This window comes from Gracilinanus agilis, chromosome 4 (assembly GCF_016433145.1).
Source record: "Gracilinanus agilis isolate LMUSP501 chromosome 4, AgileGrace, whole genome shotgun sequence".
NCBI lineage: Eukaryota > Metazoa > Chordata > Mammalia > Didelphimorphia > Didelphidae > Gracilinanus > Gracilinanus agilis.
Window position 1 is genome coordinate 357,638,478 of NC_058133.1, and position 15,402 is coordinate 357,653,879.

Sequence of the window (15,402 nt, forward strand, 5' to 3'; positions counted from 1 at the left end):
TACTCAATGAATGTTTGTGGAATGAATTACACAGTGTGCTTTGGTGCAGTGTGTAAAAGAACAGATGTTAGGACCTCTCCCAATCTAGGGATTCTAAGAGTTAGCATTGATTTTGTACCAAGGCAGAATATAAAATTATATCGCCTTGCCTTTTTCCATGGCATGGCATGTTTAGAATAATAGATGCATATTTTATATTTTTCTGTACCCTTCACCTTGGCAAGATTGAGACAAGAGCCTCACTGGCTTTTCCTTTACTATATAGCACTTCCACTGGCAATAGCTATCTCAAATTAGATATATTCCTCTCATTTTCTCAAATTAAAGTTTTATTGATGTCTTTTCCAGATACTCCATTATCCATCCTTCCCTCCCGTGAGCCTTCCCTTGTAACAAAGAGAAAGTCAAGCAAAACTTACTAAAACAGCAATTTTGTCTGACAGAGTATTTGGCATTCTGTATCCATAGTTACCCATTTCTCCAAAGAAAGATACTCCTTTAAAAATAAAAGTGAACTTTCTCTACATAAGACTATGGGCATGTGTTCTTCTACTTTCCTTATCAGCCAACAGAACTTTTTGGTGCTCTACTCGAGAAATGTGCAGAGTCTGAGAGGGAGAAGGTTGTAAAACATAGATGTTTCCTGTGACTAGGCAGAGCACTTCACTTTAGCTAAGGAAGAAGCCATCTGTGCTGATTTTGTGCTAAATGGAGGCCCTTGAAGTCCCCATAAGCTTGAAAGAGGGGGCTGAAATTAGGACCAGATGAAAGACCTTATTCCTGAAATTTGCATCTGAGTCTATAGCAGCCCCAGAGAAAGGGATGAAAAGACAGTGTGTGGGATAAAGATGGCGAGAGTTCCATGACTGGACTCCGGCCAACAATACGGTAAAAAGAAAGTTTCAATAGAGAGCACTCTAGTTTAGCTATTCATTACAGAGAGTTTACCAATAGAGGACACTGTTGGGATGAAAGTCAAGAATGGAAACTGGTTCTTTGAAAGGGTTTCACATAATTTTTTGAGCACAGTATAAAGACAAGTGCAGGAAGTAGGAGAGAAGGAAAAGAGAGAGAAAAGGGGAAAAAAACAGGGAGAGACAGTCTTGTATCCACCCTAAAATGTAAGCATCTAAATAAAAAAAATTGTAATTCTTCTAGGGTGGCATAACTAAAGGAGGGCAGTTAAAATTTTTCTTCAACGGGCTGAATTTAGAGGGGGCAGAGTTTTGCAACATAATAAAAAAAACAAATAAGCTAAGAAGGAAGCTAACATATAGCCTATTTCTTCATTGTCTCCACCAAAGGGAGCATGAATGCTTAACTTCCAAGTATGATTCTGTACTATTTGCCCTAGGTACAGTTATGCTACCCTAGGTATAAACATTGCCCAGTTAAAGTTTCTAGAATTAAAGACTTGAAGATGAAAGGGCTCAGAAGCCATCAAGTCCAAGGTTCTGATTTTAAAGATAAGGAAACTGAGACCCAGAGAAATTAAATGATTTGTGAGGAGTCACACAGCTAGTAAATATATGAAGTAGGATTTGAACCCATGTCTTCCAAAGCATAAAATTATTATTCCGTCTACTACAACACCCTACTTTTTTTCCTTATGGTCTACACCACAACTATTTTTTTAAACCTTTACCTTTATAATGTTTCATTTCTGTTATTCCCTCATTATATTTTCCATCTTGGAACCAATCCTATGTATTGGTAAAGGCTAGGCAATGGGAGTTAAGTGATTTGCCCAGGGTCACACAGCTAGGAAGTGTCTGAGATAACATTTGAACCCAGGACCTCCCACCTCTAGGCCTGGATTTCAATCCACTGAGACACCTAACTGCCCTCACTGCTTAGCTATTATTATTTTTTTAAGCCCTTACTTTATGTCTTAGAATCAATATTGTGTATTAGTTCCAAAGCGGAAGAGCAGTAAGGCTTAGGCAATGAGGGTTAAGTGACTGACCCAGGGTCACATAGCTAGGAAGTATCTGAGGCCAGTTTTGAACCAGGACCTCCCATCTGTAGGCCTGGCTCTTGATCCACTGAGCCACCCAGCTTAACTATTTTTTAAAAATATCATTGTGGCAAAATTATTGTTTAGTTGTCATGACTCTTCATGATCCCATTTGGTTCCACCCCCCCATGCAACTGTTTCTATTTTTTTAATGTATTCATTTGTTACATTAAAATACCCAGATAATTCCTTCTCCCCTTCCCTCCCCCATTAGAAAAGGCATCATTTGACAAAAATAAATGTGTGTGTGTGTGTGTGTGTGTGTGTGTGTGTGTGTGTGTGTGTGTGTGTATCATTATGTCTTGCTTGTTTCTATTTATCCATTCTTCTTCCTCTGGTGGTAGACACACACAAGTCATTCTTCAAATAATGTTTTTGTTGCTGTATGTGTTTTCTTGGTTCTGCTGATTTCACTCTTCCTAATTTCACATCTTTCAGTGTTTTTCTAAAATTAACCTGCTTGTCATTTCTTAGGGCACAATAGTATTCCATCACAACCATATGCCACAATTTATTCAGTCATTCCCCAATTGATGAGTCTCCCTTCAATTTCCAGTTCTTTGTGGCCACAAAGAGAGCTGCTATCAATATTTTAGGATGTACAGATTCTTTGCCTTTTTTCCCTGCTCGCCTTAGGAAATAAACCTCTTGAGGTTTTCTTGGCAGAAGTATTGGAGTGGTTTGCCATTTCCTTTTCCAGCTCATTTTACAGATGAGGAAACAAGCAAACAGGGTTCAGTGGCTTGCCCAGGGTCACACAGCTAGGAAGTATCTGAGGCCAGATTTAAACTTAGGAAGATGAGCCTGACTCCAAGCCTGGCACTATATCCACTGTGCCAATCAGTTGCCCTGTGATAAAAGTGGTTCTGCTCAAATCTCAAAGGTGAAGAATTGGGAATAAGTTAATATTATTGAGTGCATGAGCACACACACACACACACACATACACACACACACACACACACACACACAAACACTTTGGTGCTTGCTACTGGAATTGTCATAAAGATTCAGTGTTTAGGATAGGCTATAGTAGGGAGATGGGCATTATGGATTTTATCCAATAAGGGTAGTCAGTCCCTTGTCTCGTATGGCTTAGGGTGCTCTGGCAAGGGTTAATTCTAGCATGTCTGTCAGCTGAATTTCGTCAGTAACAGAGAGCTAAGGAATAAGAGAGCACAGACTCATAACTTGAGAATAGCTAACATTTAAGATTTATAATGCAATTTAAACGTTATCTCCTATGATTCTCTCAATAACCCTAGGCAGAAGGTGCTACCCATTATCTTCACAGCATAGATAAAGAAACAGATGAGACTGAGAAAGATTAAGTGACTTGCCCAGGATCATGCAGATAGTAGAGATGTGAGGTAAGATTTGAACTCAGGTTTTCCTGATTCCAAGTCCAGTGCTCTATCCACTGTGTCACCTCACTGCTTCAGGGTGTTAATAACCTTGTGGAATCATCTGGGAGGAACATGGACTAAAGGGCAACATTTTTCACCAGTAACTGAATACATTGAAAGAGGAATCAGAGCAAGAGTAAAGACAAGAGAACAAGTTGGAGAAGCAGACCTCATACTGGGGGGTTTATCTTTGGAGACAGACCAGTTTGGGAAGAATTTCTTTTCCTACAGAGTTTGGGTCAAGATGATGGATGGCTTCTGAGCTAACTGACCTAAAGTATTGTAAAAAATGGAGGTCTTGACAAGGTACCATAATCTCATAATTCATAGTGAAGGCTAGAGAAGAAGATTCTAGAAGGCTAGGGGCAACCCTAAACAGCCAATTCCAAATCTAAACAATTAGTTCAGAGTTAGTTTCAAGGGTAAGATTAAGAAGAAGGAAATTAGATAGATAAGAGATAAGGAGAAAAGGCAAATATACAAAGAACATCTGCAAATTGAGAGCTGATCCTACCAGTAAGATGGTCGGGAGGTGCAAATGAGTTAATTTATGTTGGTTGGTTGTTGTCTTTCATACCTGAAGAGGACCAAAATGGCATCAGTATGTTGGTGTCAATATATAGTATGTTCAACTGTGGCTGTCAGATCAATATGAACTCAGAAGGCTCTATCACAGGTCGATACAAATACCCTGTCTGAATATTTGGGCTAGAGATGTCTCTAAAATTATACATTCCATGTATCTTTTGAGCTACTGCGATTCTGCTTTGCTCATAGAGCATGGGACATTTTTTGATGTGGGTATACCATGATGGTAGGTCCTATGCCAGGGTCTCCCATGTCTTTATAACCTTTCATCTCTGAAAGGCTCCCTATAAGCAAAGAATGTGAAATTAATAAAATGCCATCGTGGCCATAACTTTCTTTGCTCTTTCTTCCTTTGCAGTTTTTCTCTCCTCCTCCCCCCCCAAGCCTTTCAGTTAAATACTGTTTCCAACAAACTTACATTACTCTTTTGAAGAAAACAACCAAAGAAATTCCCACTAAGATACTGATGATAGGACTCATCCTTTCATAAAAACTACTGGGGAAACTGAAAAACATTTTAGCAGAAAATTGGTTTAGTACAGCATCTAGCACCACATGCCAAAGTAAATTCCAAGTGGATAAGTGACCTAAATATAGAGTAGTTCTCTGTTATACTTTTTATGTTTCTTTAATTTTATAAATGTTGAATTTGAATAACACATTTTATATTTTAATTTAGTTGTGAAGATACTTCCTCATGCTAGTGAACTGTAGAAGAAATCCCTTTGCTTGGCTACCTCAATGATCTGATTTATACACATTAGACTTTTTTTTGTGTGGAGTCCATCAAAACTGAAATGTATGCATCAAAATCTCATTCTTTGGATTATATTTTAAAAATTTTAAATTCTTGCCTTTTGTCTTGGAACCAATACTATGTATTGGTTCCAAGACAGAAGAGCAATAAGGACTAGGTGATAGAGGTTAAATGACATACCCAGGGTCACACAGATAGGAAGTATTTGAGGTCATATTTGAACCCATGACCTCTCATCCCTAGGTCTGGCTCTCAATCCACTGAATCACCTAGCTGCCCCATCTTTGGATTATCTTAACCCTAAGTTTACAGATACAATTGTTTTAATAACTGAGGAGTAAAGTTTTTACAAAGTTCAGTGCTTAATTAGTGCAATTTATGGCACAAGATAGTGGTTCTGTTGAATTTTAACACAAAACTTTAATATCTAAACGTCAGAATGACCTTTGAAGGTGGTTTTGTATATTTTTTTATTTGGACTTCTGTAATTATTAAAGTTTAAAACTGGACTAAGATTTTGGGGACTCTCTATAGAGAAGGTAATCAAATCCTTCTTTTTTTTAGAGGAGGTACCTTTCACAACTATGTCCAGGGGAACAATTCTTATCCAAAGGAAGTATCTAATTGATCCTAAAAGAGAAGATAGACAACTTTGACTACCTAAAGTTAAAAAGCTTTTGCACAAATAAATAAAAACCAATACAGCTTTATATAAAATATCATTCATAAAACTCTCGCCTAAGATATATAAGAAATTAAGACGAATATGTAAGGTCAAGAGGTAAGAAATAACTAGTCAAAAGATAGGAACAATTTTTTTTCTAAACTATGAACAACCATATGAAAGGACTGCTCCAATTCCCAATTAAAGAAATAAAAAATTAAATCAATCCTTGTAATTTTACCATATATTCATCCATTTGTTAATGACAAATGTGGAAGGAGCAACTGGAAGGCAGACATACTGTGAACTGGTGAGTTGGAAAATAATTTGGAATTAAGAAAAATGCCTTGATTATTAATCCAATTTGACCGAAAGTTCCCACTCTTGGACAAACACCCCAACAACAAAATATTCGTAGCATCATTTTCTGTAAGAGGGAAAAGAGTGGAAACAAAATGGGTGTCTTTTACTTGGAGAATGGCTAAACAAACATAAATATTATGGGAAGTATTGAGCTATTAGAAATGATGAATATGAATAATTCAGAGAAACATGAGAAGGCATATTCTAACTTCAGAGGGAAGTAATCAGAAACAAGGGGATCATAGATGCAGTAACTACAATAATGTAAATGAAAGTGACACTAAAATTAAGCCCAAGCTGATAATTATAATGGTCAAATATATAATATAATCCTCTGTAATTATAAATGATCAGTCTTATCCCGAGAGAAGAGATAAAGAAGCATCTTTTTCTCAGGGCAAAAATGTGGGAGACTGCAGAACAGAATGGAACATACACAGTCAGAAGTGTTCACTGCTTCACTACGTTTTACTTAACTCTCTTTGTTTCATAGGAAGTATAATTCTGAGGTTTGGATGAGGAAGAAGACAATGTAGTATATCTGGAACTGATTGTGATTTAATACAAAAGGCATCAATAATTTTGTTTGTTTAAAAAAAAGGAAAGAAACTCTCACTAGGGTTTTAGGGACTTGTATTTATGCAGTACTAGGCCTGTTTTCAGGTTTAAAAAGATTAATGTTGTTCAGTCATTTCTGACTCGTTATGACTGTATTTGAGTTTTTCTTGGCAAAAAAACTGCAGTGGGTTTACCATTTCTTGTCCAGCTCATTTAACAGATGAGGAAACTGAGGCAAACAAGGTGAAGTGACTTGCCCAGGGTCACATATCTGAGGCCAGATTTCAGCTTAAAAAGATGAGTCTTCTTTACTCTAAATCTGGGCACTATCCATTGTGCAACCTAGCTACCTATAAAAGATTAATAAAAACTAATTCCTGAGAGTGGCATTTAACATTAAATAATTAAAAGCATATAGAATTAATAGCATGAATGGGGGAGATATTTGGAAGTAGGGACTTCCCAGATAACATAGTATAATTGGTTCATAAGATAAAAGTAGATTGAGAGTTGGAAGGTGCCGTAGAGGCTATCTCATCCAAACCCCTCAGTTTACACATAAGCAAACTCAGATTTAGTGACTTGGCTAAGGTCATACTGGTAAAAAGAATCAAAGGCAAGATTTAAACCTAGTTCTATGACTCCCAAGGGAGAATTCTTTCCACCGTGCCATGTCGCTTCTCAAGCTTTATCATTGTTCATTTTTTTATCTTTGCTTCTCTCTAACATCTAGCACAGTTTCTAACACAGAGCAAACATTTAATAAATGAATGCATTCATGCATAAATGAATGAATGAACGAGTGAACTGGGTCACTTTGTATTTATGCATAATCCCTCTCATTGACTTATTTTCATATGAAATCCCTCCTGGCTAGAGTCTACTCCAGGTCTGGCAGGGGCTAGTGGGGAGGAATGGCTTTGTGGAAAGAGACAATGCTAGGAAATGAAAAGCATGAGTGTACATAAGATGACGGTGTTGTTTTAATGGTAAACCTACTTCGTATTGGTTTAAAACATGACACTACAAAGAAGCAGAACAGGGCTTTCTTTCCATGTTCTCGCCTATCTCCCTTCCCCCATTAACGTCTTCAGTGGGGCCATCAGGTTCACTGGAACACCCCAAAAACCCAAGACAGGAATGTTCCAAACCTCAAGACAGCAGAGCTCAACATATCTGGTCATCAGAGATTTCATTGGGCTGACAAAGATAACCAACTCATCAGTTGCGTCTATCTCCAACGATGCCCATGATCGTGGAGCCAACAGCCATTGGCCAGTTATCTAACTCCCTTGCTGGCCAACACGCTTATTTGTGTTGAGTTCAGCTGACGTACCTGGGAGAGCCTGTGTTGCTGCTGCCGAGCTGGGCATGGCGGCTGCATCCTGGGGGATGGAGCTGACATCTGGCTCTGGCGTGCTTCTCGGAGGAGAGATTGCTAAAGGAGTCATTAGAACACGAGACTTCAGCTGCAAGATATAACCAATTTGGTGAATGAAAACCTATAGGGCATGATTTCCTTGTCTCCCTGAACACTTCCCTGACTTCAGTTCGTAAATTCCACTGTACCCCTTTCTTTCCTTTCCTCTCCCCTCCATAATGCGTGAACTATCGCAGAGGGTCACTGATATGTCCCTGAGGGCAAGTGTAGACACCCATGCGTGAAGTGGAGTTATGTGTCAATAGCAAATGTACAGTACAATGGGATCTGAAGTCCCGGAGACCACATCCAGCTGGTGATGGTGGTTGTAGCCCTTCGTACTCAGAGAGGACCAAAATGGCATTTCTGCTTTGGGGTCAATGTACAGTGTGCCCAACTGTGGCTGATAAGTCCATATGAGCTTGGAAGGCTCTGCCACAGAGTGGGCACTAATAATAGCCAGTAAAACCCCTTGGGATGGAGATGTCTCCAAGGAAATAAGCGGAGAGGCATGACTACCTTTCATGTATATCATATAGAATGCATCAAATCTCAGGATAGGAAAGGGGTCAACCGGTCCAACCTCCACCTGAACTAGATCCCCTTCTACAAAAAAACAAGAACGATTAATATTAATACGGCATTTCAGATATGCAAAGTGCTTTACATATGTTATCTCATTTGATCCTCACAAGGACCTTGTAGATAGATGCTGTTATTATTCTGATTTTTGAGATTCACTGATTTGCCTATGGCCACACAGTTATTAAGTATCTGAGGCAGGATTTGAACTCAGGTCTTTTTCATTCCACATCCAGCCCTCTATTCACTATTTCAACTCCAGCTTTTGCTTAAAGACATCCAGGGTAGGGGCCCCCACTAGCTCCCAAGACGGCTTACTGTACTTTTAGATAACTGATTGTTGGGAATTTTGCCCTCACATTGAGTCTATATTGATCTCTATGCAATTTCATATATTTACTAGCTGTGTGACCCAGAGCAAGTCACTTCACCCTGTTTGCCTCAGTTTCCTCATCTGTAAAATGAGCAGGATAAAGAAATGGTAAAGCACTCTAGTTTTTTGCATTGCTGCCTAACTCTGCCATTTAGAACAAGTAGAATTCCTCTAATTCCACATGGAGGTCACTTAAAGACTATAATCATGTTCCCCCACACACACCCCAAGTTTTTTCTCTCCAGAATAAACATCCTCAGTTCTTTTAACCAGTTCTCACATAGACAAATTAGGTGTTCTTCTTCGCCAACTTGGTAATCCCATTCTGGATGGTTTTTATCTTTAAAAAATCCTTCCTAAAATGTGGTACAGAGAATTGAACACATTTTTCCAGATGTGGTCTGAGCAGGGCAGAGGACAGCAGAACCAGCATATCCTTATTTCTGAAAGCCAAGCTTTTCTTCAAAGTAAGCTAAGATTGTACAAGCTTTCTTGGTTGCTGAAACACACTACTTAATCTTGTAGTTTGCCCAAACACCAAGATATTTTCAACAAACTAAGGTCTAGTCATGCTTGCTCCATCTTGTTCTTAGAGAGTTGATTTTTCAGACCCAAGTTTTATGACATTATACAGAGTGCCCCCAAAATCTTCGTGTGGTTTAAAACAGCTTAAAGCCACATCAGGACTTTTAGGACACTGAAAATAGAAACAGCTAGGTGGCACAGTGGACAGAGCTCTGGGTCCAGATTTGGGAATCCCTGAGTTCAAATCCATCCTCAAATACTTACTAGTTGTGTAACCCTGAGCAAGTCATTTAACCTCTGCCTACCTCAGTTTCCTCAACTATAAAATGGGGATGATAATAGCATCTACCTCTTAGGATGATTGTGAAGGTCAAATAAGATAATATTTATAAACTGTTTAGCACAGTGTCTGGCACACAATAGGTATTTAATAATTACATGTTCCCTTCCTATGCATCCCTATTAGATATCATCTCATTAAGCAAGATAAGTTTTATCTAGATCTTTTGGAATGTTAACTGTCATCCAGTTAGCCTATTCCCATTTGCAAGTTTGACAAACATTTCTTCTATGTCCTTATTTAAGTCATTCATTTTTAAAATGTTAAACAGCAGAGAACCTGGCATAGATCGATGGGATATCCCACCCCAAGTTGGTGTATCATTCTATACTTCTAGTCATTCAGTTCCAAGCCTGTCTCATGGTTCACTATCTTTTTCACATCAATAACATGAAAGATTTTGTGAATTTTTTTTGCTAAAATCTCCGTAAACTGTGATAGCATTCCCCTAATAGATGAGTCTAGATATCCCATCAAAAAAAGGAAATGAGGTTAATCCAGCACGACCTATCCTTGATCTCAGTCCTTTGTGATCAGCAGCTTCCTTTTCTAGATGTTCATTAGCCATCTCCTTAATAAGGCATTTTAGAATGTTTCCATGAATTGAAGTAAAAATCACGGACATTGTTTGCAAGCACCATCCTTTTTGCTGTCTTAAAGACTGGGAGAGTATTTACCTTTCTTCAATCCTGCACTCTCCATGGGGCTTCAGAGGTCATTGACAATGGCACAGTGATCATCTCTGCCAGCTCTTTTTAATGCCCAAGGTTATATACTTCTAGGCTAGGTGGTTTAAATTGATCAATTTTATTATCTCTTTATCTTGAGGATAAATCGAAGAAGGTACACAGTTCTGGATGCCTGTCTAAGGCTTCCCATTCTCTTGGTGATGTCCTAAATAATAGAAAGCAATGGATTGGGAGTTGAGACCTGAGTTCTTATTCTGCAACTAGGTGGTGCAGTGGCTAGAGAGATGAGCTTGGAGTCAGAAGAGCTCATCTTCCAGAGTTCAAATCTGGCTTCAGACATTTACTAGCTGTGTGACCTTAGTCAAGTCACTTAATCCTGTATGCCTCAGTTTCTTTAACTGTAAAATGAGCTTGAAAAGGAATGACAAACCACTCTAGTATCTTTGCCAAGAAAATGAAGAGTTGAAGGTGACACAAATGGCTGAACAACAGCAAAAGCTCTAAAATTTTAGAAATGACAAACCACTCTCTCTTTCTCTGCCTTAGTTTCCTCATTTGTAAAATGAGAAGTTTGGATTAGATGACCTTTAAGGCTCTATCTCGCTCTAACAATCTATAGTATCCTCTAGCAGTGGTTCCCAAACTTTTTTGGCCTACCGGCCCCTTTCCAGAAAAATTATTACTTAGCCCCCTGGAAATTAATTTTTTTTAAATTTTAATAGCAATTAATAGGAAAGATAAATGCACCAGTGGCCATCGCTGCCTCCCTGGATTGCTGCAGCACCCACCAGGGAGCAGTGGCACCCACTTTGGGAATCACTACATAGCAACAGTCACCTGCAGTCCCTGAAAGCAATCAGTGGTTCTGACTTCATATAAATTTCTCTTCAAGTCCTCAATCACAGAGGTCTGACTCTATGGACCTTCAATGTTTTCCACAGCTTTAGTGACCATCTCTATCTTTTTACTTATAAAAGAGGTGTGATACAATCAAAAAAATACTGGCTTTGGAGTCTGAGGGCACTTCTGACGCCCTTGTCATTCCAGATAATTAACTTAATTTCCCTGTGCCTCAGTTAACTCACCTATAAAATTAGGGGATTAAATTAGATGGTCTCTGAAGTCTCATCTCACCCTCAAGCTATGATCCAATTATGAAAATATATAGAGGAATCATTTCCCAGAGGGAGAGACTCACAGTACTGTGGCTAGTTCTGGCAATCGAGGCTAGTGGGATTAGCCATTTGTCATGACATATATATGTCCTGTGATAAAAAGAGGCAAGCCTCCATGCCTTGCTTGGAACCTTAAAAATGGAACAGAAAATCAGCTCTTAGAGTGTTAAGGACTATTATTGAGGATAATTTATCAGCAAGCTCACTGCACCGAGGTTACAAGGACTGAAAGTTAGTCATCTTTGTTAGAGGTTCCTTTCTGTTAGGAAGCTAATAGAATGTTAACTCCTTGAGGGTAGGAACTTTTTCACTGTTGTCTTTGGAACTCTAAACCTAGCAGAGCACCTAGCACAGAAGAAGATGCTTAATAAAATCTTCTTTGAACGAAATATTTGTAGAATCTCAGAGAGTCAGTTCTGGCTGATCTTTCACTCTCTACATGACATAGTTATCTTGAGGTTAATACCAACATATTTTTTAAACCCTTACCTTCCATCTTAGAATCAATACTGTGTATTGGTTCCAAGGCAGAAGAGCAATAAGGGCTAGGCAATGGGAGTTAAGTGACTTGCCCAGGGTCACACAGCTTGGAAGTATCTGAAGCCAGATTTGAACCCAGGACTTCTCATCTCTAGGTCTGGCTCTCAGGCCACTGAGCCACCCAGCTGCCCCCTAATATCAATCTTTACTGTACCTTTTATCTCTGATGTTGGAAAAGAAACAGGAATGATTGTTAAGAATTACCTTTACTAACCCAATGGAATTGTATGTTGGCTACGGGAGGGGGGAATTGAGAGAGGAGGGAAAGAACATGAATCTTGTAACCATGGAAAAAGATTCTAAAGTAATTAAATAAATAAAATTTAAAATAAAATAAAAATTCCTTTGGAAGGGGCAACAACAAAAAAAAATTACCTTTACTTTGTGGAACATGAATATAATGGGACTTTTTCACTCATGACTGATGAAACTGACTCAAGCAATGATGAATTTAAAGCATACGGGGTAGTATGGGAAGATTTATATAAATTACTACAGAATAAAGCAAATATGATCAGGAAAACAACATACGTAATTACTACAAGATGGAACAAACATCAAAAAACAAAACAAAACAAACAGAAAAAATCAAACCTGAATGTTGCAAAATTATAATGGTCAATCCTATAAAGTCTTCTCCTCTGCTTCTTTGCAGAAGTCTCCAAACTATATATAAGTAAGGCATGGTTGATGTAATGTCCATTTTTTTAGGACTTTGATCAGTCTTGCTAAACTGTTTTTTTTTCCTTTTTTTTTCTTCTTCTTTGTTATAAGGGTTGACTCTTGAGGAGTCACGTAGGTGATATAAAAACAAAAGATGGCCATAAAATTCATTTTACAAAAGAACTAACATTTATTACTGCTAGCTATCCATTCGTGAGGTCGTGTTGAATGGAAATGCTTTTGAAGGATTCAAAGCATTAAGAATAAGAGGGTGCTAGCAAAAGGCTTTAAGATTTGAGCAATCAAACAAAATGAAAGACCACAAAAATAGAGTACTTTAAATAATTCCCAAAATAATGGAAATGAGATTGCATTTGTGGGGGAAAAAAAGGGCATGAATCCAAAGTGTTTTATGAACTGGTCATAGCAACTTGGGCATCATGTACTTGTTCTTTTGTTAAATGTCTCGGTCTGCCACAGCGCTACCCAGGCTCAGTGAGAGTGAACCAACTTTCCACTTGGATGGCCTTTCAATGAGTAAAATTTCTCCCCACATGTATCAGGATGCTCAGCTGGTGGAGGCCACGTAATGAATGAGGAGGGATAGGCAATGTGGGCCCTCTCTCTAAAAATGTTACCTTTGATTCTCCCCTTGGAGCAGGGATGTGATTTGGAAACCCCAGGACCGAAAGTTGAAGCCTCTCCAACTTGTAAAATGATGAGCTCCAACTTCTGCCCCAATCTGTTCAAGCTGTTCTCCTGGCAGGTGATTTTTCTTTGTTTTTAATGGACAAACTCAAATGGGATGCCGCAGAACAAACGGCCTGGAATGAAGAGGAAGGAGGGGAGGAGAGGAGTCTTTCTTGGCAGTCATACCCACTTGAAGAAGATTCACTGCCCAGGATGCCTTGCCCTGACATACAGTAGCTAATCAATTTGCAATCTAGGGAACACGCTCCAAGCCAACAATCCTGTACAGGCGCTGGCAAAGTTGGCACCTCCATCTGAAATGCAAAACCTTCATCAAACGCATCCAACACGATATGTGTAAAGGGCGTTGCTGCCAATGGCTGCCAGAGGAGCCTGTGCTTTGCCTTGTTAATAGTATCATGGTGAGAATGGAACAGAAGGAGAAAGTGTCCATCTCTGCCAGCTGGAAATGCAATCAAAGAGGGTGGAACCCTCTGGCCAGCTCATTTTTTCTTTGCATTATGTGACCCAACACTTAACTTTCGGGAGATTCGGACTTTGTGTTCCATTTGACGTACTATTCTTCAGTGTTATACTTCCTTGATGACATTTAGCTTAATTTGACCAAAAAAAAAATTCTTAAATATCTACAATATGGAGGGAGGCGGTGATATGCTTTAGGAATCAAGGGTATAAAAATTAACAAAAAAAAATGAAGTGACCCTGCCTTCAAGGAGCTTACAACCCTGTGGTAATAGTAAAAATAATTATATATAGTGCTTTAAGACCTGCAAAGTGTATTATACATACTATCTCATTATACCGTCACAACAATCCCTTTAGGTAGATGCTTTTATTATCCCAATTTATGAATGAGGAAAGTGAGTACGAGAGAGAGATTAAGTAACTTGCTAGGTTCACATAGTTGATAAGTATTGAGGCAGAATTTGAACCCACTTTTTCCTGACTCGGTCCACTGCTCCACCTATCTGCCTAATACTTATTCTAGAGGGGAAATCACCATTTGGAGGGTGGAGAGGAAAATACACACACACAAAAAAAGCCCAACTATTTTACCAGGTATAACATGCTCACATGATTATAAAACTATATAGTTCCTTAGATGAGATATAGAGCAGTATGAGAGATTTGAAGAGGAAGGATTACTCAGCTAAAAATTAGAAGGGAGGAGAAAAGTAGAGTGTGAACACCATAACGGAATTCCTTTGCAAATTAAAGCCCCCAAGTCAGAGATCAATCTAAAAGGAAGTGGCTGTTGACTGAAGGCCCAGAAAAATTGTTTCCTCTTGAGGAAAACAATGCCACACACAAATGAATTTGTCCCATGCTACTTCATTTATGGAAATAACCTCCAAGTTTTCAAAGTTTGTTAACTATTACAGATCAAGATGGTAGTCAAAAGAGCCCTTTAGTATGCTCGGTGTCCTTCCATCAAAACTATCCAAACGACAACAAATAAGCATGAATGAACTCAAGTGAAATTCCAAATCATGAGGAAGGACTCCCAACTCTAATGCGATGGGCAACACAGCAGTTGTAAGGGGTCAGGGGCAATGGACCAATTAAGTTACTGGTTTGGCTGGAAATATGCAGTTCTGACATTATCAGAAATGCTGATGAGAAGTTGTTTAAAGGACAAATATGAGTAATTCACATTTATGGAATAACTCTTTACATATATTATCTCAAGCTTAAGAGGAAGATGGAATATGGAAGAGAAAACAGGGAAGAACTGTGAAAGCCAATGTTTTGTCAGTAGAGTGAATGTTTTTAAACCCCCAAACTAAAAGGGCATCATTTAATATTAGTTTGTGTGCATGTGTGTGCTCACATCCACATCCACACTCCTTACACACAAGTAAAAGCACACAGCCCCCAGAACTTTTGGATTCCTAGGTTTGATTTTCTTTAGAAAACAAACCAAAAGGTCTAAAAGAAAAGAGTAAATCTCCCAGCTTCATCTACCCCACTACATAGTGTAAAGTAGCTAATTTCTGCTCATCTTGTTTCTACTCTAAAAGAGCAAAATTT

At 38.7% G+C, this 15,402-nt stretch overlaps 1 protein-coding gene across 1 annotated transcript in view; it reads right to left on the minus strand.

Moving 5' to 3' along the window:
- SCML4 (Scm polycomb group protein like 4) overlaps positions 1 to 15,402 on the minus strand; it is a 94,294-nt gene that overhangs the window by 65,928 nt on the left and 12,964 nt on the right. Inside the window, exon 2 of the mRNA XM_044675402.1 lies at positions 7,690 to 7,822. Coding sequence (XP_044531337.1) covers positions 7,690 to 7,822 — 133 coding nt within the window. The remainder of the gene's footprint in view (positions 1 to 7,689; positions 7,823 to 15,402) is intronic.